Source organism: Aulonocara sp. 'chitande type north' Nkhata Bay, linkage group LG12, assembly GCF_057382095.1.
Source record: "Aulonocara sp. 'chitande type north' Nkhata Bay isolate Kocher_YH1m ecotype deep benthic linkage group LG12, A_spYH_male_GT1.1, whole genome shotgun sequence".
NCBI lineage: Eukaryota > Metazoa > Chordata > Actinopteri > Cichliformes > Cichlidae > Aulonocara > Aulonocara sp. 'chitande type north' Nkhata Bay.
In genome coordinates this window covers 40,579,830-40,604,877 of record NC_141355.1, presented here as the reverse complement: position 1 = coordinate 40,604,877, position 25,048 = coordinate 40,579,830, and the positions used below count along the sequence as shown (strand labels likewise).

Below are 25,048 nucleotides of genomic sequence, written 5' to 3'. Positions count from 1 at the left end.
GAAAACTTTCAGGGCTGAAAAACTACAAACACTGTAACACCCACTGCAAAACTCACAGTGTTGTTGATGCAGTGATCATCAGTATGAGGGCACATATCACAGTTTGATGTCTTTGACTTAGAGGGAAAATGCATTGTGGGTAAATTTTCAGCGTGGAGCCTGTGGGACAGGTGTGCGTTAACCTGATACCAGGATGGTCTCCTGGCTGGGACTTTCAGTCTTATGTGGAAACAGCCTGTGATTTGGTGCACTGGTGTATAAATATGGTGTTTCTTGTAGTGGTTAGCTGTGGCAGGAAGTCAGCATGAGTTCTGTGGAAAGTGACGAGTGGGTCAGGGTACCGAGTCATACGCTCACTTTTTCCTAAGAATCCTTCGGGTCACATGATCAGTGTCGGGTATATAAAGGCTGCGTTTCTGTGAGGTCAGCAGCTCTCAGCCAATCAGACACCGTCTGCACGGTACGACTCCTCCCTCAGCACACGGGATCTACACCCATCTTAGTTTAGTACTTTCCAGTGTTTTTAGGATCTGACTGAAGCTTTAATCCTACTCACAGCACTTTGATCTGTATTTTAATGGGATTATAGACCCTGGCTCCATTCACATTAACAGCTCTGACTCCTATTATTACAGCTTATTGGAGTTCTGTCAGTGTTTCCTGTTGGAAGTTCACATTTCTGTCACGATATCGCTTTAAAACTCTGTTTGCGCACAAATCTTTCAACTCAGTTTGATGCAGAATCCCAGAAAGTCCCACATCAGCAAAGTGTGTCCGTCTCAGGCCGAGGACAAACGGGGTCCACTCAGTCCAGGCTCGCAGTGTGCTAGTCCACCCAGAAGCTGTGAAGAAGAGTATAAAAAGGCTGTGCCAGTGAGAGCTGCCATGGTTGTCATGGTAACAGAGCTGAGCATGCTCACTCTGAGCAGAAACCAGACTCAAGCATCCTGATTTTCTTCAATCCCTGTGATCTCTGAGGTTTGACTCCAGCAGCGATTATCGATCCTATCATCACTCCAATCAATCTGTTTGATTGGCTCTGTTTCAATAAAGTCACAGCCTTTCATTAGAGCTGGGCGATAGAACGATAACTATATGTATTGTGAAATAACTTTTTCTCGATAGAAAAATTAAACTATTGAGATAGACCTCACGGCTCTTGTCCTCTTAAAAAAAAACCCCAGCCAATCCAAATTAAGTAGCGCAGAGCCGAACCAATCACAGCCGCAGTGTCACGTCACGTGACTTGTTGCGTACAGCACAAGTGCCAAGCCGCACATGTGTATTTGTTTGGGAAGCAGCCAGCCGCCGTGCCGCCGGGTAACGGAGGAAATGAGTGTGCCGAGAGCGCGACCGAAGGTTACCGAGGAGAAAACAGACGATGGTTCCAACGCCGGAGAGATTGTCGAACGGAAGAGCCACAGAAGCTCCGTAGTGTGAAGGTATTTCTGCTATTTCAAGTCTGACAAAAACAGAGCAGCTGCACTGTAAATGTGCCGAAAGCAAGTCTGGAAATACAATAAAGCGGTGCAGCTCAGTCTCTGACTGGAAGCGCTGATTCGTCATTCGGCTTTTGTCAGACTAGTAACTGTTACAGCTGTTTGAAAAGCTCAGCTATACAACAAGGAGAGGTCGAGAATTTCCTTTTAGTTCTCAGTTTATTTGATGTTGACAAAAGTTAGTCAGTTTTGTCTGATCTTCTGTAAAACAAACTAAGATTTATTTTTAGAATTAATATTTTGTTTCTAAGTGGAATTGACAGTTTAGTCTGTTTCGTTTTTTCCATTTTGAAACTTAAACGCTTTAGCGGCTGCCTTTTGTGTAGTTTGCAATATTTGCCTTTATTTATCTGAAAAAGTCTCATGTTCCTTAAGTACATCTACCCTGTTGAACTTATTATGGAAAATAAATATTTAAATCAAAACAAGCTGCTGATTATTTCACATTTTACTTGTGAGCAACGGCACATTTAAATCTTACAAATATAGTTATTTGGCTGATATCGTGATAGATATCGTTATCGCCTGAAATGAAAAAACACATATCGTGATATGAAAAAAATCTCATATCGCCCAGCTCTACTTTTCATGTGTCAAAGCTTCACCCTCTGTTGGTCTTCCTTGGTCTCTTGTGTTCTGGGGGCCTCTGGATGTCTGGAGTTTTGATCTCCTCCATACCTGCTTCATGCCCTGGAGGACGGGGCTGTGGCCCCCCCACACCCTCTAGCAGATCATTACATGAAGGAACCTTTTAAAAACAAGCGCGTCCATGCTCACAGGTGTACACACGGGTGATCACACCCACAAACTACACCCTTTTTGGCTCCTACCTCACTGTGTTCTGTTGATCTTATGTGCTGCACAATAATGTTTAATATTTAGTATTTACTGTCATATTCCCATATATCATTGTGATGTTGTTTATTCTATTACTCTTGTTCTCTTCTGCTTGTTTTCTTTTTTCTTTCTCAGCAGGTGATCCAGGTGATCGATATATGCATTTTTTTTTTCTGCTCATTCTGTTGGTTTTTGTCTTTTACCCTTCTCCCCCGTCCCTCTTCTCAGCTGTTTCTCTTTCCCTCTTTCTTTCTCCCCTTCTTTCCCCCAGTCAAGTCTGTCCCGTATTCAGTAAGTGAAAATAAAATAAACAATAAAAGGTGAATCAAATGGACCATTACGGCAAGGCTGGGATGGTCAGTTTGGTAAAGTAAATCCGTTGGGCATCTTTCTTTGCCTTTAGACAACAATTCTGATGCAAAAGAGCCAAACGGGACAGGCAAAAATAAATAAATAAATAAAAATCCCAATATAAAGTGAGAGAACACTCTCGATCGTCCCCACAAACCCTCCACACCACATCAGGCACAAAACGAGACCTCGGATCAGGCGAAAAGCAGGAAGCGAAGCCGTCCGTTAACACCGGCACGCCATATCCATCCACTGACATTTTGAAATTCATATAACTCTGTTATAATTCAAACAAAACATTTTCATGACTTTTCCTGAAACGGACTTTTTCATCAAACAGGGAATTTTGAGTTGTGTGTGATCAAAAGAAAAAGATTAAGACCACCTAAAACTGCCCGACGTCATTTTGACTCCTTGGGAATGGATGTAAAACTATTGCCTAGCAACACTTACCGTTTACACGCATGTTGATATGAAGGCGGCTGTACCATGAGCTAAAGCGAGCAGACATTCATCCTTTTAAGTACCTTAAATAAATAAAGTAAACTTCATTTAAAACCAGTCCTAACTCACAGAGCTCCAGTTCATCTAACATTTTCTTCCATTTCACTTTTACTCAGTGCTACATCCTGGACTCTGTTTGGCTGCAGTTCACACTCCACACCAGCAGGTGGCAGTAACACACCATTTCTTATTATTGAACATTTTTATTTAATCATTATTAAACATCAGGTCTCTCTGTTGGTACATATTAGTTGGTCTGCCTGGTTACAGCAGGATGTAAGTTAGCTTAAACGAGTCAACAGTCCCGAGTCAGTCGAACGATCGGAGTCCTCGAAGCGACGCCAGCTCAGTTTAGGCTTTCTGTGTATTTCTCATGGCTTCATCTGCTGTTCTGTTTTCTGTGGCTCATATTTTTCATCCATTCTCTTCCTCTCATCCAGGTCAGGGTCACGGGGGGTGGGGCTAAAACTTTCCCAGGTGCCTGTGGGTACAGGGTACACCCTGGACGGGTCTACCACAGGGCACACACAGACAGACACACACCCAGTCACCTGTTTTATATTGTGTATCATAGTTGGTTTTGTATATGTGGGTAATGACCTGTCTGATCGACTGTATCAGACATCATGCTTTCTCTTATTTACTTGTTCTTGTTTCCTGGTTGTCTCTTTAGCCAATCGTGTTTTTCTCGATGAGACGCAACAAATACGAAAGCTGCACTTCTGCACGGGCGGTGAGGATGTTCCCCTGTTTTATACGAAGTAGAAGCTGCAATCAGTTTTGGAAAAAGTCACGCATACATCCTTATTTATCCAGGTAAACACTCTGACACGCCCCCTTGGAGCTGGGACATACAAGATGGCATCTTTACCTTATGTTACACTAACGCTGGCGATCAGGATACAGCCGGTTACAACCTGCCAAGATAACCCAGGATTTGATCTGCGCATTGGGGGGGTGGCGTGTGCCACATTACAAACCTGACACGAGCTCAGCACGAATACATGAATGTTTACAGAACAATGAAACCGCTTCAACTTTGTTTTATCCTATTTTATGTTTTCTGCTTTGACTACTTTTGTCAACAGATGTGATATATAAATAAACTTGAACTTGCTGCCAACAGGGGGAAAAAAGACTATTGAAGCTCAGCGCACGAAGCCCCCAGACCCTCCCGTTCTCCCCGTAGTGGTCCGAGGGATCCTCCAGGAATGGTGACGCTACGTTCAGGACAGCTGATTGGCCTGCCACCTTCAGGAAACCGACGTTAACCCTGAAGTCACCCGGATCAGCCAAAAAGTCGTCTTTGTGGTGCACACCTCCGATCATCAGAGCGCTTTACTATCACAGAGTTTATGAATCAACATGATGCTCGGCCCTCACACAGTCACAGTCCACCAATCAGCAGTCAGCATAGCTGGGGCCTTCCAAAATAAAATACCTGCTGACCTCTGATCTCACAGACAGACCTCTCCTGGATGTTTCCATGACAACCAGGAGGTCCGAAGGAGTTCAGGACTCTGAGTTCAGGGAGGAGATTTTATCGATGGACTGCAGCAGCTGAGACACCAAACGCAGAGTCTCTGCTTCCCCCAGCAGCTGCCTGCAGAGACAGGTGTGACAGAGACAGGTGAGACAGACACAGGTGAGACAGACACAGGTGACAGGGAGAGAGTAGCAGCATTAACAGCTTGGTGTTATGGCTGATGGCTGTATGTGTCTGCAGGTACTGACCTGATGGAGGAGTGGGCGTGGCTCGCCATCTTGTTCAGGTAGTCGGATGCCACCTGAGCATTTTGCCTCATCGTCATGACGACCTGAGACTCCATCGACTTCAGACCGTTGTTCTCAGCCCGCAGAGAATCCACCTCGGCCTCAAACACACACACACACACACACGCGCTGATACACACAGCCAGCAGATTATCAGTAATCAATGATTCATTCTCCATCTCACCTGCAGCTGCTGTAGCTCCGCCTTCAGTTTGGAAACGGCGTTCTCCGCTTTCACCGCTCGCCTCTAACATGGACAGACGTAGAGTATTTTTACACACACAATCTCACACACACACACACACACACGTTCATGCAAACACTGTGTTTGTGTGTACCGTCATCAGGTGGAGGTTCTGCTCCACAGAGTGAACCATGCTCTCCAGGTCCTGGGCCTCCTTCTCTTCCTGACGCCTCCTCTGCAGCAGCTCCTCCGAGAGCTGCGACGCCCTGGGAGACAGAGGCATGCTGGGTAAATGATTGGTCAGCGACATATTGCGGCGCTGTCCTGTGATTGGTTGGTACAAACCTGCGTTCGTTCACTTCGGCTCTCCTCTGCAGCTCCCTGACGGTCCTCCTCAGTGCTGCGTTCTCCTCCTTCAGCTGAGACAGAACAGGAGCTCGTTAATACGCCTGTTCTGCTTTGTCCCACGCTCCCTGAACTAAGCGCTCCGTGGTTGGGTTACCTGCTGCGTCTGGCTGCTCCTGGCACTCCTCCTCCTGCAGAAGGTGGCTGGCTCAACCATTGAGGTCTCGTCATCTCCTTCGTAGTTCTCTCCTCCTCCTACTGCACCTCCTCCTGCAGCTGCTTCAGGTTTGGAGGAGAACCTGGTGACACAGGTGAAGGTGACTTCACGGCAGGTGCAGTTTCATCTGCACAGAAGCTGCTCGGACATTTTTACGCCCCGCCCTTCATCTGACTCACCTGGTCTCCTCCTCTTCTTCTTCCTCCTCTGTGCACAGGGAGGAGGTGCTGCCAATGCCTGACTGGAAGCTCCGCCCCCACTCCTCCTCCTCCTGATGAGACAGACAGAGGCTGTGTGAGGCGGGTCGGGTGTATCCTTCGTAGTCCACGCTATCCCAGGATTCACTGCGAATCTGAGGTTGAAGAAATGTTTTGGAAAAAATGGCGGCCTGTCGAAGGGAAGCGGTCCAGAAACGGACGAATGTTAGCATAACGAAGAATCTGAAAACATGTTAAACTCAGCTAACCTTCGGCGAAGTTAGGTGACGTTAGCGATATCTAACATGGCTCGGGTCGTACGAGCTTTGGTCTGTTTGTCGCTGTGAAGCCAAACGTACGTCAACGTTTACACCGAGCAGACGGTTAAGGCTGTGCGCCAAGTGTGTTTACGGGGACCAAACATCTGGCCCCTGGACTGTGCTGAGGACACAGACTCAAGCATGCTGCGCTGAAGTTCTCATCCTGTGTAAGCTACTAATGATAGACAGACCGTGTGCTTAGAGGAGAAAACTGTGTTTTCATCTGTTAACAGATATTTGATCAAGTTGTTTGTTGTTAACGGCGAATCAGTCGCAGGTATTGAATTTGAACTGAAATGTACGAAATTATATTCCATAACCAACACGCTGCTAGTTTCACGCTATTATGGGTAGGCGGAGCCTAAAGAAGCACAGGCTCCCGGTGTGATTGGTCCTTTTGATGGACACTTCAGATTACACTGTGGCAGCGGCAGAAACACTGTTTTTAACTGTCCAGCCGTGGAAATACTGACACCTGTCAGTGGGTTGTTGATGTCGAAGCATGGAGGGGCCTAAGGGAACACCTGTCACCATCTTACAGTGACTGCAGCCATTCCCCAACCCTCTGTGAGTGGGACTCATCAGTGGGTTAGAGTGGGCCCATACTGCTGTGTCAGTCGTTATGCAGATGTGCTGTTTATAAGGTTGGAACCTGCAGTCAGCTGACACCGAAGGAGTCACCTGATGATGAGACTCCCACTGAAAACGTCCAGATGAACACAACCAGCTTTTTGGGATTTTCCTAACCTTGAACTGAACATGAGCAACACCAAAGAGATGGTGGTGACCTTCTCCAGCAGGCAGCGTGGTTCTGTGCTCACAGCTGTGACACGCGTGTGTTTGTGACGGAGACGCTGTTTTCTGCAGATTTTGAGAAACAGCAGCTGAGCTCAGGTCACCTCTGCAGTTTCATGAGAACAGTTACAGCAGCATGACGTGGGCTGAACACTCAGCGTGGGGCCGATGGACGGTTTGAGTCTGAGCTGTGAGCCGATTACACGCTCGGCCCACAGCGATCACATCCACGACCGCCACAGCGCAGCGGTTTGAAGTTTGTGTCACTCTTTTAAATATGCACATGTACACGCGTGTCACAGCTGTGAGCACAGACCCACTCTGTGTTTGTGCTCGCTGCCTTAGGACAGAGGTGCACCTCCAGCTGTGCAGCTCTGACCTCAGTGCGTGCCTGCTCCGGGTCCGGGTCCTGGTTCTTCCAGCGCAGAAACTCTCTGAAGGAGAACGGGTTGAGCTCCTCCGCCTCCACCCCCTCCACCTCCTCATCTGCACACACAGAACAGCTGGAGCTGTGACGGAGGCTCACATGGCGACTGCAGACCCCCTCCCCCCCGGACACTCACCGTCTGTGATGATCAGAGTCTTGCCGCCTCTCTGGTTGGACATGTCGGACTCGCAGACAGACACGTGGCTCGCTCCGCGCCCTGACTTCCGTTCACGTATCGATCATAACTATCGATCAGCCTCTGAATCTCCTCTGCGGGACCAAACCAAACCCGGAAACACCAGCCGACGGCTCCCGGTGCACGTGATCCACATTCACACTTATCATTGGCTGGAACCACTTCGTGACGTCAGAGAAAAAATAGCCCACAAGGAAGCGCGTGTCCCGCAAGGTCCCGGTCAAGAAATCGAAGCACGCGTCGCGGTTCGTGGACGCGCAGAGACCCGGATGCTGGTTCTGGCTCTGCTGAGTGCAGAGCTCGCTGAGAAGGCGCGCGCATGCTGACAGCACCGGCGGGGTTCCGGTTTCACGGTGAGTGTGAGTCTCGGACACGCGGTCTGTGTTTGAACGCTGCCACAGTGGGGCGTGGGGATGTTGCACTGTGTGCTCTGGGGCTCCGAGCCCACGGATGTCCACGATCCTGCGGCAGAAACCCAAACTCTTCTTCTCTTGTTCTTGATTTTGTCTCTCATGTGTCTGCAGAGCTGAAGGATGTCTGAAAAGGGGACTCCTGAGGGGGAGCGTCCTCAGTCCCAAACCCAGTCCACCCTGTCCCCGTCCCAGGCCAAGTCCCAGTCCCAGCCTGGTTCCAGTTCATCCAGTGGGCCCAGCTCAGCCAGTCAGTCGTCGAGTGGCTCGGGGACTCTGAGCAGCGTGGACACCATCCCCGTAACGCTCGCGTCCGTCCCAGAGGAGCCTGAGCCGCAACCCTGGGGCCGCCTACTGCCCATGGTCCCGGGCTTCAGGAGCCACGGTACCGCTGCTCACAACACGCCGGCTCGTCCTCTGTTCACTCTGTTCTTAATCAGGTTCCATTAAACTGAACATATTGTGCTGTGTCTGGAAATAGTAATTAGTAGAATTAGCAGCAGAATTAGCATAATCAGCCAGCCGAGCTCTGCTGTTCCATACTTTAAGTAACACATGAAGTAATCAGGATACTTCTGTTCAGCAGACAGTGCTTCAGGTGTGACAGATCTTTAGACTGTAGATAAAAGATGGACGTGGCATCCTGGTTTTTTAACACCTCTTCCTGTTTCAAGCAGTGACCAAAGGATGAGCTAGCTGCTGCTGCTAATTAGCAACCAAATAAAATCCCAGAATTGCAGGTTTTGTAATTCCACGGGGGGATAGAAGACTGCATAGAGGAGCACTTCCTGTTTCCTGTTTGTTTGTTTACAGACTGCATAGAGGAGCACTTCCTGTTTCCTGTTTGTTTGTTTACAGACTGCATAGAGGACCAGTACCTGTTTGGACGGGACTCCAAGTGTAACTACGTCCTGGAGGATCCAAATGACCGAAATTCCAGAAAGTTCCGAATCTACAGCAAGAAACACTTCAGGATCTACAGAGTGAGACTACTGCAGTACTACTACCACTGATATTAGCACTGATCGTACTGTGAGTACTGCGCTCACGGGGCTTTAACGTCGCCCTCTCCACCTGTGTGTGTCAGGAGGGCTCGGAGGTCTTCGTGGAGGACCTCAGTAATAACGGCACTTTTCTCGATGGGATTCCGATCGGGAAAGACAAGAAGCTTCCTCTGGTCAATAACGCCGTCATCTCTCTGGCTGAACAACGAAACCGAGGTGACTCCGCCCACAAGAACAGCACCTGAAAACACCTGGACACCCTGGTGCCGGTCTCACCTCCTGCTCATGTCTCTCTGCAGTCTTTGTCTTCATCGACCTGATGTCGGACGATCAGTCCAGCCTACCCAGAGACCTGCAAGACAAATACCTACTGACGCGACGCATCGGCACGTGAGTTGTTTCGTGGCGTTGTGATGTCATTTCCTGTGCCACCCTGCTGACTGTGTGTGTTTCAGAGGAGTGTGTGGCGAGGTCCGGCTGGCTTTCGAGCGATCCACCTGCAGGAAGTTTGCAGTGAAAATCATAAACAAGAAGAACTTTCAGTCTGAAGGGGTGAGTCGCCTCATCTGCTCTCTGATTGGCTGAGACCCGCTGCTCGTTTCTTTCGACTGCGTGTTTGTCAGCAGGTGTGATGGTGTCAGTTCATTTATGAATTTTAATAGCGTCAAAAATGCAGACACCCCTCTCTGTCAAACTAACAGTGCACTGCATGAAATCACCACTAGGGGGGCGGGAAACTCTCAGTACACTGCTTAATTTAAATATTTCTGGTGCCAGCCAATCAGGTATTGAATTGAACTCAGTTTAACCCAATGAAATGTCAGCAAGGTGTGAAAACACAGATACCTCCCAGAGAACTACAAACATGGCGTCTCAACCTTATTTTGAGTTGAAGGGGAACAACAACTTATTTTTCTGTCCAATCACAGACGGCGACACGAAACGCAAAGACGGAGATTGATATCCTGCAGAGGGTCGACCACGTGAGTAACACCAACGAAGAAGAAGAAGAAGCACAAGTACAGGAACGCTCCTTTATCGCCAGTAACAACACTCATCCTTCCTTTCCTTCTCTTCACTCCTTGTCTCCTGCAGCCTTGTCTCATAAAGACGGAGGACTTCTATCAGACGGAGGAAAGTTTCTACATCGTGTTGGAGCTGTGCGTGAAACTGCACCTGTCTCTCTCACCCGTCTCTCAGGCCACGTCCACACTAATACGTTTTTGTTTTTTTCTCTCCGTTTTGGCCTCCCGTCCTAACTGAGACGCCGTTTTCGCTCAAGGAAAACGCCGCGTTTTGAAAACTGATACATTTGAACACGGTGCTTTTCCAAAGAGTTGCCAACACTGGTGTGACCCGAGTGGACAAGGCCAAAATTGGCCTTATTCAGTTCTGTCTGTCCCCTCCCAAGACTGATATGGACAACCAGATCGTGGTGTCAGACTACGCCCAAATGGACCGCGTGTTGCGGGAGGAGCGTGCTTACATCCTCAACTTGGTAAAACAGATTAAGAAGGCTTATCACATAGTCATGTGATGCAGTCATGTGACCAATTAAACTGAGATAGCGGAGGGCGTTACACAGCAGTTGTTTTGTTTGACAGCCCTATTAAAGATCAACATCAGCCTGTACATGCTCCTGAGAGCTTTTCTTCAAATTCTTTAATTCTCACTCGCTTTTGCAACTTTGTACTTTTGTGTTACTTGCAGCAACGACTCCACCTCATTGTGAGTCCATTTAAAAAACTCGGTGCTTTTCCTCCACATTTTGCCGACGTGTCAACGAGCCGGAACGTAAATAAACGGCAGACAGAAATGAGGCAGGTCGAATCTTCTTGCGTTTCACGCATGTGCAGGACTGGAACGGAAGCGTTTTTGGCCGTTTCAATGTGGACGCACAACTCTGTGAACGCTAGTGTGGACGCAGCCTCTCTCTCACCTGTGTCTCTCTCTCACCTGTGTCTCTCTCTCACCTGTGTCTCTCTCTCACCTGTGTCTCTCTCTCACCTGTGTGTCTCTCTCTCTCACCTGTGTCTCTCTCTCACCTGTCAGGATGGAGGGGGGGGAGCTGTTCCACAGAGTGAAGTCGAAGCAGCAGCTCAACGAATCTGTTGCCAAACTTTATTTTTACCAGATGCTTCGTGCTGTGGAGGTTAGCTGGTGTTGCTATGGTAACGAGCACGCGCACACACACACAAACACACACAGGTGCAGCGACTGTAACTGTGTGTGTGTGTGTGTGTGTGTGTGTGTGTAGTATCTCCACAGTAACGGGATCATCCACAGAGACCTGAAGCCGGAGAACATCCTGCTGTCCTCACAGGACGATGTGTGTCTCATCAAGGTACGTGCGCTCACCTGCAGCATCACCTGCAGCATCACCACCTCCTCCCTCCTCACTGTGTGTGTGTGTGTGTGTGTGTGTGCGTGCGCGCGCGCGCGTCAGGTGACGGACTTTAACCAGTCACGGATCCTGGAGGAGGCGGTGCTGATGAGGACTCTGTGTGGGACTCCATCTTACCTGGCTCCGGAGGTGTTCACGCACGCGTCCACCACAGGTTATGGGCTCGCCGTGGACGCCTGGAGCCTCGGCGTGCTGCTCTTCGTCTGGTAGGCTCCGGCCTCCTGCTGCAGGGATGATTGATGATGATGGATGGTTTGTGTTGTCAGGGAAACGCTTTCGTTCATTCACCTGTCGCGCCGCCTCGACTCGTGCGCTCGCTCGTTTGCCCGCCTGGTTACCCTCGGCACATGAAAACAGAGCCGCTGCCGGCACGCCAGAGTCTGTTTCTACTTCCTGCGTGGAGCCATTGACATCGATCACACAATTGATCTATATTCAGACGAAAAAAACTTCAGAGTAGAAAAACTTTATTTTTTTCTGTAAAGCCCACAAACATGTTTAACGAATCATTTTCATAACTTGAAGTGCAAAAAGAAATTTTACATTTCTAAATAAAACAATTACAACACAACACTCTGACCGCACTCTGACCGCACTCTTCAAACTTCCCCCTCTTCCTAAACAACCAAGTGCCACATGTTGCCATATCATTTTTTGATTGGTTGACATGGTACACAGTAACACCAATAGGGAAGTGTTTGCTAGCACTGCCCGTTCTTCCTGCTGTAAACACAGTTTTATTCAGAAAAACGTGGCGTGTACTTTTATCATAACCCATTCAGACTCTGTCAGAACTGGTATAAAGTTTGAAGTCCGCACCTTCGACCCAGGTTGAAACGAGACTCTGGGTCGCTGGTTGCTGTGTCGTCTTAAATTGGTCGTGTGATTTTGACGCGCCGGTACCTCTGTCGACCCCAGAGTGTTAAACGTGCTCGTGGGCATCGGCTGCTTTTACACCCATGTTCAGTCCCTGGTCACCTGACCTTTGACCTCAGAAAGGCTCCTCCCTGGGATGAATCCGTATTACATACAGACAGAAAACGCTGGCTGTCAGCGGCAGAGTCTGACAGAAACGGCTTTTCTGCAGCGACCGGCTGATTCCCGAGACCTCGGCACGCGTCGCTGTCCGAGGTGTTCACAGCGTCCTACGCCTGCTCACACCACCAACGAAGAAGAAGCAGAATACGCGTCCGCTTTTTATCCCTGTAGGACTCAGTTTCCATAAATGACTCGTGGTTTACGAGTCATTTATGGAACTTCGGCGGCGATGTCACCTGGCTCCTGCAGGCGTGTGACTGTCGAGGAAGCCGCAGAGAAACAGCCAGGGTCAGAGGTCAAACATCTCCACCTGAAAGCTGTGAAAATTTCTATGTAACGTTTGATGATTTGCTGAAACTCCAGCTTCATCACTGAGTCCTCCTCTCTCTCCTCCCGTGTCAGCCTGGGAGGTTACCCTCCGTTCCACGAGAGCTTTGGTCATCAGTCGGTCACCGATCAGATCATCAGAGGAGAGTTCACCATGGTTCAGTCCAAGTGGACGAGCGTCTCTGATCAAGGTACGAGCTGCTTCAGTTGAACTTTATCGATACTGTTAGTGATGACTGGCTCGCTGTCGGGCGCTCGCTGAGATTTTTCTAGAAATGAGCAAACGAGAGCCACTCACACCGCAGAGTCACCGTCAGGCTCACGGTGTGTTCAGGTGTGTCAGTGAGTCACTGCGTGTTCCACAGTGCGTCGGGGGGCTCAGGACTTTTGCACAGCACTGTTTTGGTTCCATCTTGTTTGGAACCTGAGGGTGAAAGGCGGAGCTTCCTGTGTTTGGACTCATATGACCCGTTTGTGTTTCAGCCAAAGACGTGGTGAGGAAGCTGCTGGTCGTTGATCCGATGAAGAGGATGAGCATCGAGGAAGCTCTGCAGCACCCCTGGCTACAGGTAACGCCTCACCTGACGCCCCGCCCACCCACCCACCCAAATAACCACACACCAGGCTGTGTTCAGTGTTTTTGTAGTGACTCCGCCCTCAACGATGGCGGTTGGTTGTCTGCAGCACAGCTGACGCCACAGCAGCAAGTCTTAAGAGGGTTAAAGATGTTCAGGTGCATTGTGGGAAGTGTAGGCTGCTCACTCTGTGATGGTTGCAGGACCAGAAGATGTTGGAGACGGCGCACAGGCTCATGTACCCGTCTGCAGAGGGAGGGGGGGCTGCTGCTGCCATGGTAACCACACATACACAACCACACACACAGTACAACCATGACTCTGCCTCCTGATCCATTGAGCTCCTCCCCCTGCAGGAGGCGGAGTCGACCTCAGGAAGACACCTGAGGAAACGAGGACGAGAAGGAGATGGCGAGGAGCAACATCCTGCCAAACGGAGCCAAGGCCCGCCCTCTTCCTCTGTGTAGTCACATGTCTCTGCTGCTGAACCTGGTGTAAATAAAGTTTTCTAATAAAGATTTTTACATTTTTGCTGAGTCTCTTTAATGTGCTCGTTTGAACACGCCTACAGCACCGCAGCTCCTCCTCCAGCCTGCGGGGGGCGCTCAGTCACAGACACTCAAGGGGCAAAGTACAAGCAGCTTTTTTTATTTTCATTTCAAAGCTCATTTCCTGTTAAAGTGCTTCAGCTGATTCAAACATTGAACTCCAACATTGATTCATCGATAGATTTATTGATTCTGTCATCGATCAGAGTCCAGGAACTCTGTGACGGCTCGAAGGCCTCTGAGGTTTTTAAAGCAGAGAAATCAAAGTGAAATTGAGCCACTCCTTTATCCTCCTCACACCCTCGACTAACTCCTCCCCCTCATGCCGATGTCACAGACGGGCTCGGCGGCGGTCTCTGAGGGCATACAGGACGCTGTGAGCTTCGTCAAATGCCTCACCGACGGCCGACTGGACTCGACTCCTCCACCGCTGCAGCTGAGGACGCTCCTTCAGGACGTCTCTGCCCCCGCCCAGAGGCTGCAAGGAGACACACTGAGCATGCTCAGAACCATACAGACACAAACAGAGGGTACGTTCAGAGTGCCCGCTCCTCTCGGGAGCGTTTCTAATCAGCTGTCAGTCCTCAGAGTAAGGAAAGGAGCTTCAGTGCTTCCTTTAGCAGAGGAGACAGTGGAGCATCCTTCATGAGAAGAGAAGCAATAATCTGAACTCAGTCTGTGAAGGTTCTCAGACATCCAGCTCATTGTAGTCTGAGGAGCTCAGAAAGAAAAGCTTTGGGACTTAATCAGAGAAGCTTCTTCAGTTCTAAGAACAACAACTGGAGAGTCCCTAAGAGGGTCGTGGACCCCCTATTGATCCTCTTCCTCATCACAAGAGTATCATGTCTGTAACTGCTCGCTGGGGCAGGGACAAGTTAAAAAGTGCAACACAAACAGACATGCTCTGCTTTCAAAGTAAAAGCTGCACTTTTGTTGGCAGCAGTGCAGAATTACAACTTTTACTTTGAAGGGGAAGCATCTCCATTTCCTGTTTGTGTCTCAGTTTCACTGCAGCTGTTTGGAGACGAGCTCTCTGAACATACCCAAAGAGACAAAAAGCTTCTCTGAGGGGGGCGGGGCTTGAGCATCCAGAAACTGACCTGCGTGAGCTCGCACGCCGCGAGCAGGTCGGCCACAGTGATGTCATCACCGCAAAGGAAAGGCTGGCGGCGAAGAAACATGGACTCCAGTTTATCCAGCGTGTCGTCGAGGTCGGAGAGAGCGCGATTCAAACGGGCCTCATCCACCGGAGAGCCAGACTGAGCTGGGAGCAGCACCTGAGGTGGGCGGAGACACAAAGCACACCTGAGCTCCTTCATGGCATTACAGCAGCTTTATATTCCTGATGATGTCAGAACAGGTGCGGCGTCATCACAGAACCCCACGCTGCCGTCTCCTGATCAGCTGATTTCAGATATTTGAAGACGTGTTTTACAAAATCAGGATTTTGGCTCCATACCTCCAGGATGAAGACTTTAGCAGCGTGCGGTCGTGTGTTGGTGTGATGCCACGCTGTGTACTCGTCCACTCGGGCTCGTCTCTCTGGTTGCCGTGGATACCAGTGCTCTGGGACATCGTACTTGGTGGTGAGGTACTTCAGGATGGCGTCGCTGCAACACATGACACAACCTGACGTTTACACTGAGCATGTGATTCCGACGTGACCCGTCCTGCCTCACAGGAACACACTTTAAATGAGTGAGCGTGTGTGTGTGTTTTAATCTCTAAAGTTAATTCAATTCCATTTTATTTATATAGCGCCAAATCACAACAAAAGTCGCCTCAAGGCGCTTCATAGACACTGAGAAAAACCCAACAACCATATGACCCCCTATGAACAAGCACTTTGGCGACAGTGGGAAGGAAAAACTCCCTTTTAACAGGAAGAAACCTCCGACAGAACCAGGCTCAGGGAGGGGCGGGGCCATCTGCTGTGATTGGTTGGGGTGAGAGAAGGAGAAGTTAGAAATATCCTGTCTCAGAGTGAAGCTGAAAAACTAGTTCATGCATTTATTACTTCCAGGCTGGACGACTGTAATTCATTATTATCAGGAAGTCCTAAAAACTCCCTGAAAAGCCTTCAGCTAATCCAAAATGCTGCAGCAATATGGGCAGAAATCTGTGCCATCAGAAACTGAATTTGAATAAGTTCAATTTGAATTGCTCAGATTGAATCTGAATTGTAACTTGAATAAATGCTTTTGAAAACTGAATTTGAATTAGTCTAAATTGAAATTGAATTTTATATTTTGAAAATGAATTGATTTGCTTTGAAACTGCATTTTATCCTTTAAAAATTCAGCTCTCGAATAATTTCAGTTTCACTTCTCACCATTCAATTTCTGTTCCAAAATTCAGTTTTTTGGAACTTACATCCGGTTCCGGTTCAAGCGCAGATGAATAGAACTACGTTTTACTAGCGGACCGAAAGTGTTACTGACGGGAATCTACAGCGTCTTGAGCTGAATTAAGACTTCAGAAGTCATTCGTCATGTCGAATGACCAGCGGATAAACTCTCAGGTTGGTAATAAATGTATTACATGTATAAGAACAAGTGTCATGTTAACAAAAGATAGCCGTACAGTAACTTTTATGCTTATTGTAGCTGCTAGCTAAAAACGCTAATTTAGCGTAGTTTGCCTTGAATTCAGCTTTGACAACAAATATGATCGACTGTTTCTAGTAGAATTCCAAAGTTGTCATCTTGGACCCTCTCAGAGTACCCCCTCTGTATGCTTGCAGAGACCCCTACAGTAGGGAAACATGCAAAACGGTGTCCAAACCTTTGTGTTTTAGCTTTATTTATGTCTTACACAGCATCCCAACTCTTTAGCTAACTTAATAACTTTAGCTAAAGTGAGTAGTTAGTCTAATTCATTAGTGCAGCATTACTGGATCACCTCTGTTTGAAGTGATATATTTGTTTGTCAAAGCTGAATTCAAGGCAAACTACGCTAAATTAGCGTTTTTAGCTAGCAGCTACAATAAGCATAAAAGTTACTGTACGGCTATCATTTGTTAACTTGACGCTTGTTCTTATACATGTAATACATTTATTACCAACCTGAGAGTTTATCCGCTGGTCATTCGACATGACGAATGACTTCTGAAGTCTTAATTCAGCTCAAGACGCTGTAGATTCCCGTCGGTAACACTTTCGGTCCGCTAGTAAAACGTAGTTCTATTCATCTGTGCTTGAACCGGAACCGGATGTAAGTTCCAAAAAACTGAATTGTAGAACTGAAATTGAATGGTGAGAAGTGAAACTGAAATTATTCCAGAGCTGAATTTTTAAAGGATAAAATGCAGTTTCAAAGCAAATCAATTCATTTTCAAAATATAAATTCAATTTCAAATTAGACTAATTCAAATTCAGTTTTCAAAAGCATTTATTCAAGTTACAATTCAAATTCAAACTGAACTTATTCAAATTCAGTTTCTGATGGCACAGATTTCTGCCCATGCAGCAAGAGTCCTGACAGGGACTAGAAAGAGAGAGCAGATTTCTCCTGTTTTGGCTTCCTGTTAAATCCAGAATTCAAAATCCTGCTCCTCACATACAAGGTCTTAAATAATCAGGCCCCATCTTATCTTAATGACCTTGTAGTACCATATCACCCTATTAGAGCACTTCGCTCTCGCTCTGCAGGCCTACTTGTTGTTCCTCGAGTATTTAAAAGTAGAATGGGAGGCAGAGCCTTCAGTTTTCAGGCCCCTCTTCTGTGGAACCAGCTTCCAGTTTGGATTCAGGAGACAGACACTATCTCTACTTTCAAGATCAGGCTTCAAACTTTCCTTTTTGCTAAAGCATATAGTTAGGGCTGGACTAGGTGACCCTGAATCCTCCCTTAGTTATGCTGCAATAGACGTAGGCTGCCGGGGGATTCCCATGATGCACTGGGTGTTTCCTTTCCAGTCACCTTTCTCACTCACTATGTGTTAACAGACCTCTCTGCACTGAATCATATCTGTTATTAATCTCTGTCTCTCTTCCACAGCATGTCTTTATCCTGTCTTCCTTCTCTCACCCCAACCAATCACAGCAGATGGCCCCGCCCCTCCCTGAGCCTGGTTCTGCTGGAGGTTTCTTCCTGTTAAAAGGGAGTTTTTCCTTCCCACTGTTGCCAAAGTGCTGCTCATAGGGGGTCATATGATTGTTGGGTTTTTCTCTGTGTGTATTATTGTACGATCTACTGTACAATATAAAGCACCTTGAGGCGACTGTTGTTGCGATTTGGTGCTGTGTAAATAAAATTGAATTTTGTGTGTGTGTGTGTGTGTACCTCTCTGTGAGGACAAAGCCGTCGTCCACCATGACAGGAACCTTCTGCATGGGGTTCAGCTTGGTGAAGGTCGGAGTCCGATGTTCTCCTGCACACACAAGAGAAGCTAAAAACAAAGTCCACTCAAAACTCAGGTCATATAAAGCGGCCTGCAGCGTGTGCGCTCTAATGCAGACAGAAGTCTGAGCAGCAGCTTCATTCAGAACTCCGATGGGAAACCAAGTGATTTAAGATTCCCAGAATAATGATCTGTTGTTATTTTTTGTTTCCGAAACATGTAAACTGTGTGAAAATCGGACATTCGGTGAGTTTAAGAGCGCCGAATGTCCCCGACCAGTCTCATGACGTTTTCTATGAGGATCAGCTCGGTTCGGATGCAGTTTCCTCTCACGGGGTCAGAGAGAGCATAAATCCGGAGATTTTGAGTGAGGTCTGGCGGGCTCTGTGCACCGCTCGGATGTAGGTCAAAGTTCTTTGGGTCGGAGTTCAGCTGAAGTTGTGTGCCCACAAACTGCTCTAAGTGCGCCGAGTGCGTACACGGGTGAGCAGGCCGTCAGAGGACTAGTTAGCCGCTCGGCTAGTCGGTTAGTTAACCGGCTGGTTGGTTAACCAGCCTGTCAGTAGCTCACCTTTCCGCAGCGCCACGGCGCGCACTTTGTGCGGGATTTTGGTGCAGGTGAGCAGGATGTGCACCGCCCGGCAGGGCTGCGATAGAAGGTCCAGGTACACCTCCACCAGCCGGCCTGTTGCCATGGTGACCGAGGCGTTTTTATCCGTTAAACCAGCGAAAAAAGCACAAAAAGCGTGAGCAGGTAGCCGTCCGTCTTCCCCTGAGGTTCTGCAGCCTGACAGCTGCTCCACAGCGCCCCCTGCAGCCGCACAGACAACTGCAGCCGCACAGACAACTGCAGCCCAGAAAAGGTTACAGCTTCCTGGGAGGACACTGCAGCGCCTCCTTGACACCTCCTTCAGAGGAAACACAGAAGCATCATGACAGGACGACCCTCTTCCTCTGTGTAGTCACCCAACAATCATAGAGGTTTACATCAGCACTGCAGCAGCTTCTACTGTTATAACCTCACATTGCTTTTCTCAGCTTAAATATGTAAAAATTGTGTTTTTTGTTCTGTGTCCTGTTCTTTTTGCATATATGTGTGTTTTTATTGCTGCTGACACAACCAAATTTCCCCTTGTGGGACAATTGAAGGATTATTCTGTTCTCCTGTAAACTGGGAGCGTGTCCGTGGCGTGTGCTGTGTTCAGACTGCATGAACAGCTGCTGTGCTTATCTCTCGTCATTAATAAACCTTCTCTCTCAAACTATTTCAGAGTCGAATTAGTTCTAAAGAAAATGAGGAACGCTTCACGAATTTGCGTGTCATCCTTGCGCAGGGGCCATGCTAATCTTCTCTGTATCGTTCCAATTTTAGTATATGTGCTACCGAAGTAACACGACCACCCCGGCCCGTCTGCGCCTTATGAGCCCGTCTGCGCTGGAGGCGCTCACTGATGACTGATGTAAGCTGACACAGCAACAAGCTGCAGCCTATTTCAGCCCACATTGAAAGTTCCAACTTCAAAGTTTTTAAATTTTAATTACAGGCCAGTAAATCCAGAGTTATGATCATATATATCAGCCACGCTTCGTTCTAAATACTGTCGTCACGTTTGTGTGTGTGTGTTTTAAGCGTTTTCTAAAGACAGCGCGAAAACAGTAAAGAAAGGAAAAAAGCCACCTCTTTCTTATTGGTGGAAAAATGCACCATGTCGACCAATTAAAAAAAAGTCAACATGTGGGATTTGGTTGTTTAGGAAGAGGGAAAAGTTTGGGGAGTGACGGTAACAGGGCGAGCGAGACAGAGCGAGCAAGTGAGAGAGACAGAGCGAGAGTTTAGATGTGGCAGATTTGTGACGTTTAGTGTGGAGTGTTTACTTAGTGTGTTGTGTTGTGTAGTCGTTCTGTTGTGTAGTCATTTTGTTTTGTGTGTCAGTGAGGGCACTAATGACTGTCAGAGGTACATTTGTAAACACTGTCACTAAGTAGAAAACCAGTGATACACCTGCTGTTGTCGGGCCTGCAGGTTTGTCCCTGTGCTCTTCTGTCTTTTGGTGGACAAACTTGTTTTTACTGGCACACATCATTTGTGGGGCATCTTATTGCCACACCTGATTGTTCTCTCATTTTAGTTTTAGTAAGATTTTTAAATGGTTGTACAAAATGAAAAACAGCAGGTGTATCGGCTGCATTTTTAGATAAATAGTTGTTTATGTTTACAAAATGTACGTTTTATATTTGCATTTCAAGTTATAAAAATTTACTTTTTTTTTTTTTTACAGTAAAAAATACTACTAGGATCTTAAGTTCTTTGTGTGGTTTCAGATCAGTAACACTAATGCAGTATGTCAGTGAAAAAAACAACTAAATTCAGTTGAGCTTAAAAGACACCAAACAAGGCAACGGGGGAAAAAAATAAAATGAAACAATCTGAGGGTGAAATACAAACGTAAACTCAAAAGGAGTCACAAATGGCCGGTTGTATTTCAGACCTCAGAGGGTTCATCCAACAAATCATGAAAAATTGGGTTTACATGTTTGTTCATGACAGTGCAGATTTCTGACATTTTGTGTAATTTAAGCTGCAACAATGTGACTGTTTTCTAACAAAAACAGTGAAACTCAAGTTAGACTTGTGTTTGTAAATGAAGCGCCCCATGTTGTGTAGCTTTCTGGAGTTTATACTTATTGGGCAACATATTTATTTATCATACAGGCTATACAGTACATAGCATCAAAACTCACATGTTTTATGTAACTAGTGTGTAATTATGTGGGCTACAGACAATAATTAAGTTATCGACTATATTTATATGAAAAACGTGCATACTTACTGCATTTGAATCATGTAACCATATGTAACCACCTGCATATGTGTTTGAAAAAAAAAATGCCACCCTCATGCCACCCTAAGAAAATTTCTCTAGATCCGCCCCTGCTATGAACATGCCAAAGCAGCAGGTGGCGCTATAGTCCTAACCGTGTAGAAATGTTGGCCAATCAGAAGACTAGAAGCCTCGGTGGGAAATAGTAAACAAGGATGGGGCATAGAAGCAGAACCGAGTGGTATGTGTGGAGGGACGGTAACTGTGTGTGTGTATGTAAGCATTTAAACACTGCAGAGAGTTCAAGTAACAGTAACAGTATTGTAGAAATCCATTTCACCGAAACAATAACGTGGCGCACACTGTGACGTCAAAAAAGGTGCACACCTTTGACGCTGCTTTTTCTCCGTTTTTCTCGTTCACACTTAAATGCAAAAACGGAGTTTTAGAAAATATCCACCCTGGCAGGCGTTTTTAGAAATCTCCGTTTTCAGTGACCGAAAACGCCGTTTACGTGTGGACGAAAGATGCAAACGCATAGAAAAATCTGCGTTTTCAAAAATACCCGTGGACGTAGCCTAAATTTCATAACTCATCGGTTTTAACCAGAGGCGGCAAACGTACAGACTTTCTTTACTCAAACAGAAGTACAGATACGTGGGTTAAAATACTCCAGTTGAAGTACTGAAGCAAGTTTTTTACTCAAAAGCTGTGAAATGTACCAAAGTAAGAAAGTATAAAGTAGCTCTATGAACAGTTTTTGTACGAAGGTAACTGAACCTTTTGTTGTATTGACATAATATTAGCACATGACAATATAAAATGTATTCAAAGTTATTTAGAACTTTCTCATTCTAATGAGTGTACTTAGTTTAAATCTGTAGGACACAAGTAGTGAAAGAGAATTTTAAAAACACCTGTTTTCTCTCTCCACATGTTAGCGGGCGACTTTGCCTCCACACCTAAAAACTACAATTTTCAGGGTCCCAGGGTCGCTCAGACCCAGGGACCCTGAGCAGTTATGGACTAATATTATAATGTATGTATTTTGTATTGCTGTCCCTCCTTCTCCCTGCTTGTAGACGTATGTGCATGTAGGGGTGTGTGTGTGGGTGTGGCCCTTGGCCACACCTGAAGACCTTGACACACTTGCAGCTGATCAGGCCGGGAGAGCACGGGATTTATTGTCATGTTTTTCCATCACTGTAAATAAACGCACTGTTTATACACAGAGCACCGCGCCTGGGTCCTCATTCCCCATATCCCCACGGTCTGCCCATGTCACAACAATGACAACAGTTGGAGGTTAAAGTGAGGATTAGCAGGTGAGGGGACACTGTGTAGTGGCTCAGCACACCTTTAACACTAAGCTCTCTTCTTCCTGTCCTCTCCTGTCTTCCTGCATGTCTGAGTGAACTTAGCTCTCTTTCTTTTCTCTCCCTGTCAAATCCAAGCTCTGCTGCACTGTGAGACAAACCGCACACAGACACTTTACTGCCTGTCACGGCCTTTTAAGTGTCAAAACAAAAAGTACTCCAGTAAAAGGCTGAAGGTGGCAACAGGTGGTTTGTGTCAGAACGCACTTCCAACTTGATTCTTTAAAAAATATGTGTTTATTTTGTGCTAAATCATAAACCACAAATCAACCCAATGCTTTCTTACGACTTCGATGTCAACAAAAGTTTACTTAATCTGATTCCACAAGTTCAAAAAGTGGTCAGAAAATTGTCGTGGTTTTAGGCAAGGATTCAAGCGACACCTTGTAGAGCACTCAAACTCCGACCTTTATTGTCTACTTCCTGTTTCAGAACCCCCTTTCACAATAAAACAGGTTATGCTCAAACAGATTACACCACATCCTCCTTTCGCTGAAAACATCAAACTTACAAGAACATTTAGAACCTTTCATAGAAACTTTTCTTTCTCTTCAACCTTTTTTCCTTTACTTTTAAACCCATGTTTATCTTTTTTGTTTTGTTTATTTTCACAAGTCCAGTGTTTGTGGTTTTTTGACAACCCTGCCAGCCCATTAAGGATCACTGACATTCTACGCTGAAAATGTTCTGGGGCTGACACTATTCCAAAGGGAAGTCTGTTAAAGTGGAAGCGCCCAAAGGATGTAATGAACGTTGTGTAGTGTGCTGACTCTGGTGACAATGGAACCTGCCAGAAGCCTCTGTTTGCGTCCAACTTACTGAAGACTTTTGCTCCCGCCAGGGATCCAAGTGTCTGTTCAACCGAAGGCAGGATGTACTTTTCTCTGCACGCTGCTTCATTGAGGTGAGTGAGGTCAACACAAATACGCACAGAGTCGTTTTTTGTTGGCACTGGGACCATACCTGCACACCATTCTGTTGGTTCTTCAACTCTGCTGATTACTCCCATGGACTCCATTCTTTCCAGTTCCTGTTTCACCTTTCCTAACAAAGGGATGGGGACCCGTCTTGGTGTGGCCAGGGAAAAAGGCACAGCATTGGGTTTCAACTTAATCGTATAAGGTTGTTGCATTAAACCTAATCCCTGACACAGCTTTGGGTAGTTCTCATTCAACACATTCATGTCAATACTGTCAGCTCTACACACAAGGTTCAGCTTGACACTTGCTGGCCTGCTTAACAGTGCTATGTGCAAATCTTTGATAATGTAGACATTTTCCTGTATTCCCTGTTCACCTTTGCAAATTGTTTCTCTGCTCATACCCAACACATCAAGTGGAGTACCCCCTGGACCAAACAATGATCTATCTGGTTTACATAACTCTGTCTCATTTTGGTTTATGCAGTAATACATCTGGGCTGGGATAACAGAGACGTCAGCTCCTGTGTCTATCTTAAATCTAACTTTGTGGTTTCTGATAGTGAGATCTGCATACCAAGGATCTGAACCTGCGTCTACAGAACCAAGAAACACGGGTGTATCATCACTTTTCTCTGTTTCTATCACATGCACAGATTTAACAGATTTCCACACTTTACTGAAGTGTCCTCTTTTACCACATGAGTGACATGTTGCATCTTTTGCTGGGCATTGTCCTTTACCATGCGCAGGGGTTTTCCCACACCTGTAGCATGATCTCCCATTTGGTGTTTTGTCCTTTGTTGTGCATTTACGTTCTCTTCGGGGTTTGAATGTTGAATGCTTTTGTTCCCTGTGCTTCGCTGTCACAGCATCTATTTCCATCTTATTTTCCCCTCTGATGTCTGTCTGTTGTTTTTTGATGACTTCAGACTGCCGGGCCTGTTTAACTGCTTTCTCCAACGTCAAATCTTTGTCCATTTGAAGTCTCTCCGCTAAGCTGATGTCCCTCAGACCCACGACGAGGCGATCTCTTATTAACTCATCGTGCAGTGCACCATAACTGCAGTTTTCAGCTAAAGCATAAAGTGCGGTGACAAACGAGTCAACAGTCTCATTAGCTTGCTGTGTTCTTTGATTAAAGCGGGCTCTCTCATAGATAATGTTTTTCCTGGGAACAAAGTATGTATCCAAAGTGTCTCTTACTGCTTAGTACGGCTGCCTTTGTATGTCCGATAAAGCTTGCCCTCGGAGGATATCATCTGCTTCATCCCCCATGCAGTAGATGAGTGTGTTTACCTGGTTAGTCTCTGAGCTAAGGTGCAGGTTGCTTGAAAGTCGAAATCTTTCAAACCTCCTTATCCCACTTCTTACTGCAATCCCGCTTCTGACACATGGTGTCAGAAGCGGGATTGCAGTAAGAAGTGGGATAAGTGGCAAGGATTTTAGGCAAGGATTCAAGCGACACCTTGTAGAGAACTCAAACTCCTACCTTTATTGTCTACTTCCTGTTTCAGAACCCCCTTTCACAATAAAACAGGTTATGCTCAAACAGATTACACCACAAAAATCATTTTAAACCTTCCTGTTGTCCCACTTGACATTTGACAAACAAACAAAAAAAAATAAGTATACCTA

The 25,048-nt window shown here is 46.7% G+C and overlaps 3 protein-coding genes and 1 non-coding gene across 9 annotated transcripts; 1 reads left to right on the top strand and 3 right to left on the bottom strand.

Moving 5' to 3' along the window:
* The first annotated feature begins 1,281 nt into the window (after positions 1-1,281).
* On the top strand, positions 1,282-13,921 carry chek2 (checkpoint kinase 2). 3 transcript variants are annotated; one of them, XM_086257895.1, is made up of 21 exons: positions 1,282-1,442; positions 3,865-4,007; positions 4,318-4,821; positions 4,918-5,436; positions 5,526-5,804; positions 5,928-6,020; positions 6,562-7,998; positions 8,170-8,440; positions 8,914-9,038; positions 9,143-9,275; positions 9,359-9,449; positions 9,515-9,611; positions 9,989-10,042; positions 10,155-10,219; positions 11,112-11,211; positions 11,317-11,403; positions 11,506-11,669; positions 12,904-13,019; positions 13,312-13,397; positions 13,607-13,681; positions 13,760-13,921. In XM_086257895.1, the coding sequence occupies exons 8-21, from the start codon at positions 8,179-8,181 to the stop codon at positions 13,868-13,870; spliced, it is 1,566 nt and encodes a 521-aa protein (XP_086114021.1). In that variant the 5' UTR covers positions 1,282-1,442; positions 3,865-4,007; positions 4,318-4,821; positions 4,918-5,436; positions 5,526-5,804; positions 5,928-6,020; positions 6,562-7,998; positions 8,170-8,178; the 3' UTR covers positions 13,871-13,921. The 3 variants fall into 3 exon arrangements, with proteins under 3 accessions (XP_086114021.1, XP_086114022.1, XP_086114020.1); XM_086257896.1 differs by having other exon boundaries at positions 5,928-7,278; positions 7,368-7,998; XM_086257894.1 differs by having other exon boundaries at positions 4,318-4,806; positions 5,928-7,998.
* Positions 3,375-8,134, bottom strand: entr1 (endosome associated trafficking regulator 1). Of its 4 annotated transcripts, none has more exons than XM_086257897.1 (9): positions 7,586-8,134; positions 7,402-7,508; positions 5,890-6,098; positions 5,651-5,792; positions 5,494-5,567; positions 5,303-5,414; positions 5,149-5,211; positions 4,926-5,065; positions 3,375-4,794 (listed from the first exon to the last, which is right to left on the bottom strand). In XM_086257897.1, the coding sequence occupies exons 1-9, from the start codon at positions 7,626-7,628 to the stop codon at positions 4,704-4,706; spliced, it is 981 nt and encodes a 326-aa protein (XP_086114023.1). In that variant the 5' UTR covers positions 7,629-8,134; the 3' UTR covers positions 3,375-4,703. The 4 variants fall into 4 exon arrangements, with proteins under 4 accessions (XP_086114023.1, XP_086114025.1, XP_086114027.1 ...); XM_086257899.1 differs by having other exon boundaries at positions 5,890-6,062; positions 7,586-8,131; XM_086257901.1 differs by having other exon boundaries at positions 5,890-5,981; positions 7,363-7,508; positions 7,586-8,129.
* A 114-nt stretch (positions 13,922-14,035) lies between the features above and the next one.
* Positions 14,036-19,142, bottom strand: gstt2 (glutathione S-transferase theta 2). The gene is made up of 5 exons (XM_086257902.1): positions 18,865-19,142; positions 18,236-18,323; positions 15,411-15,561; positions 15,052-15,228; positions 14,036-14,429 (listed from the first exon to the last, which is right to left on the bottom strand). Exons 1-5 carry the CDS (start codon positions 18,986-18,988, stop codon positions 14,283-14,285), a joined length of 687 nt encoding a protein of 228 aa, XP_086114028.1. The 5' UTR covers positions 18,989-19,142; the 3' UTR covers positions 14,036-14,282.
* A 440-nt stretch (positions 19,143-19,582) lies between these two features.
* LOC147318247 (U6 spliceosomal RNA) lies at positions 19,583-19,688 on the bottom strand. Its single transcript, XR_015124302.1, has one exon. It is a non-coding gene; the product is annotated as a U6 spliceosomal RNA (small nuclear RNA).
* Positions 19,689-25,048: the final 5,360 nt, after the last annotated feature.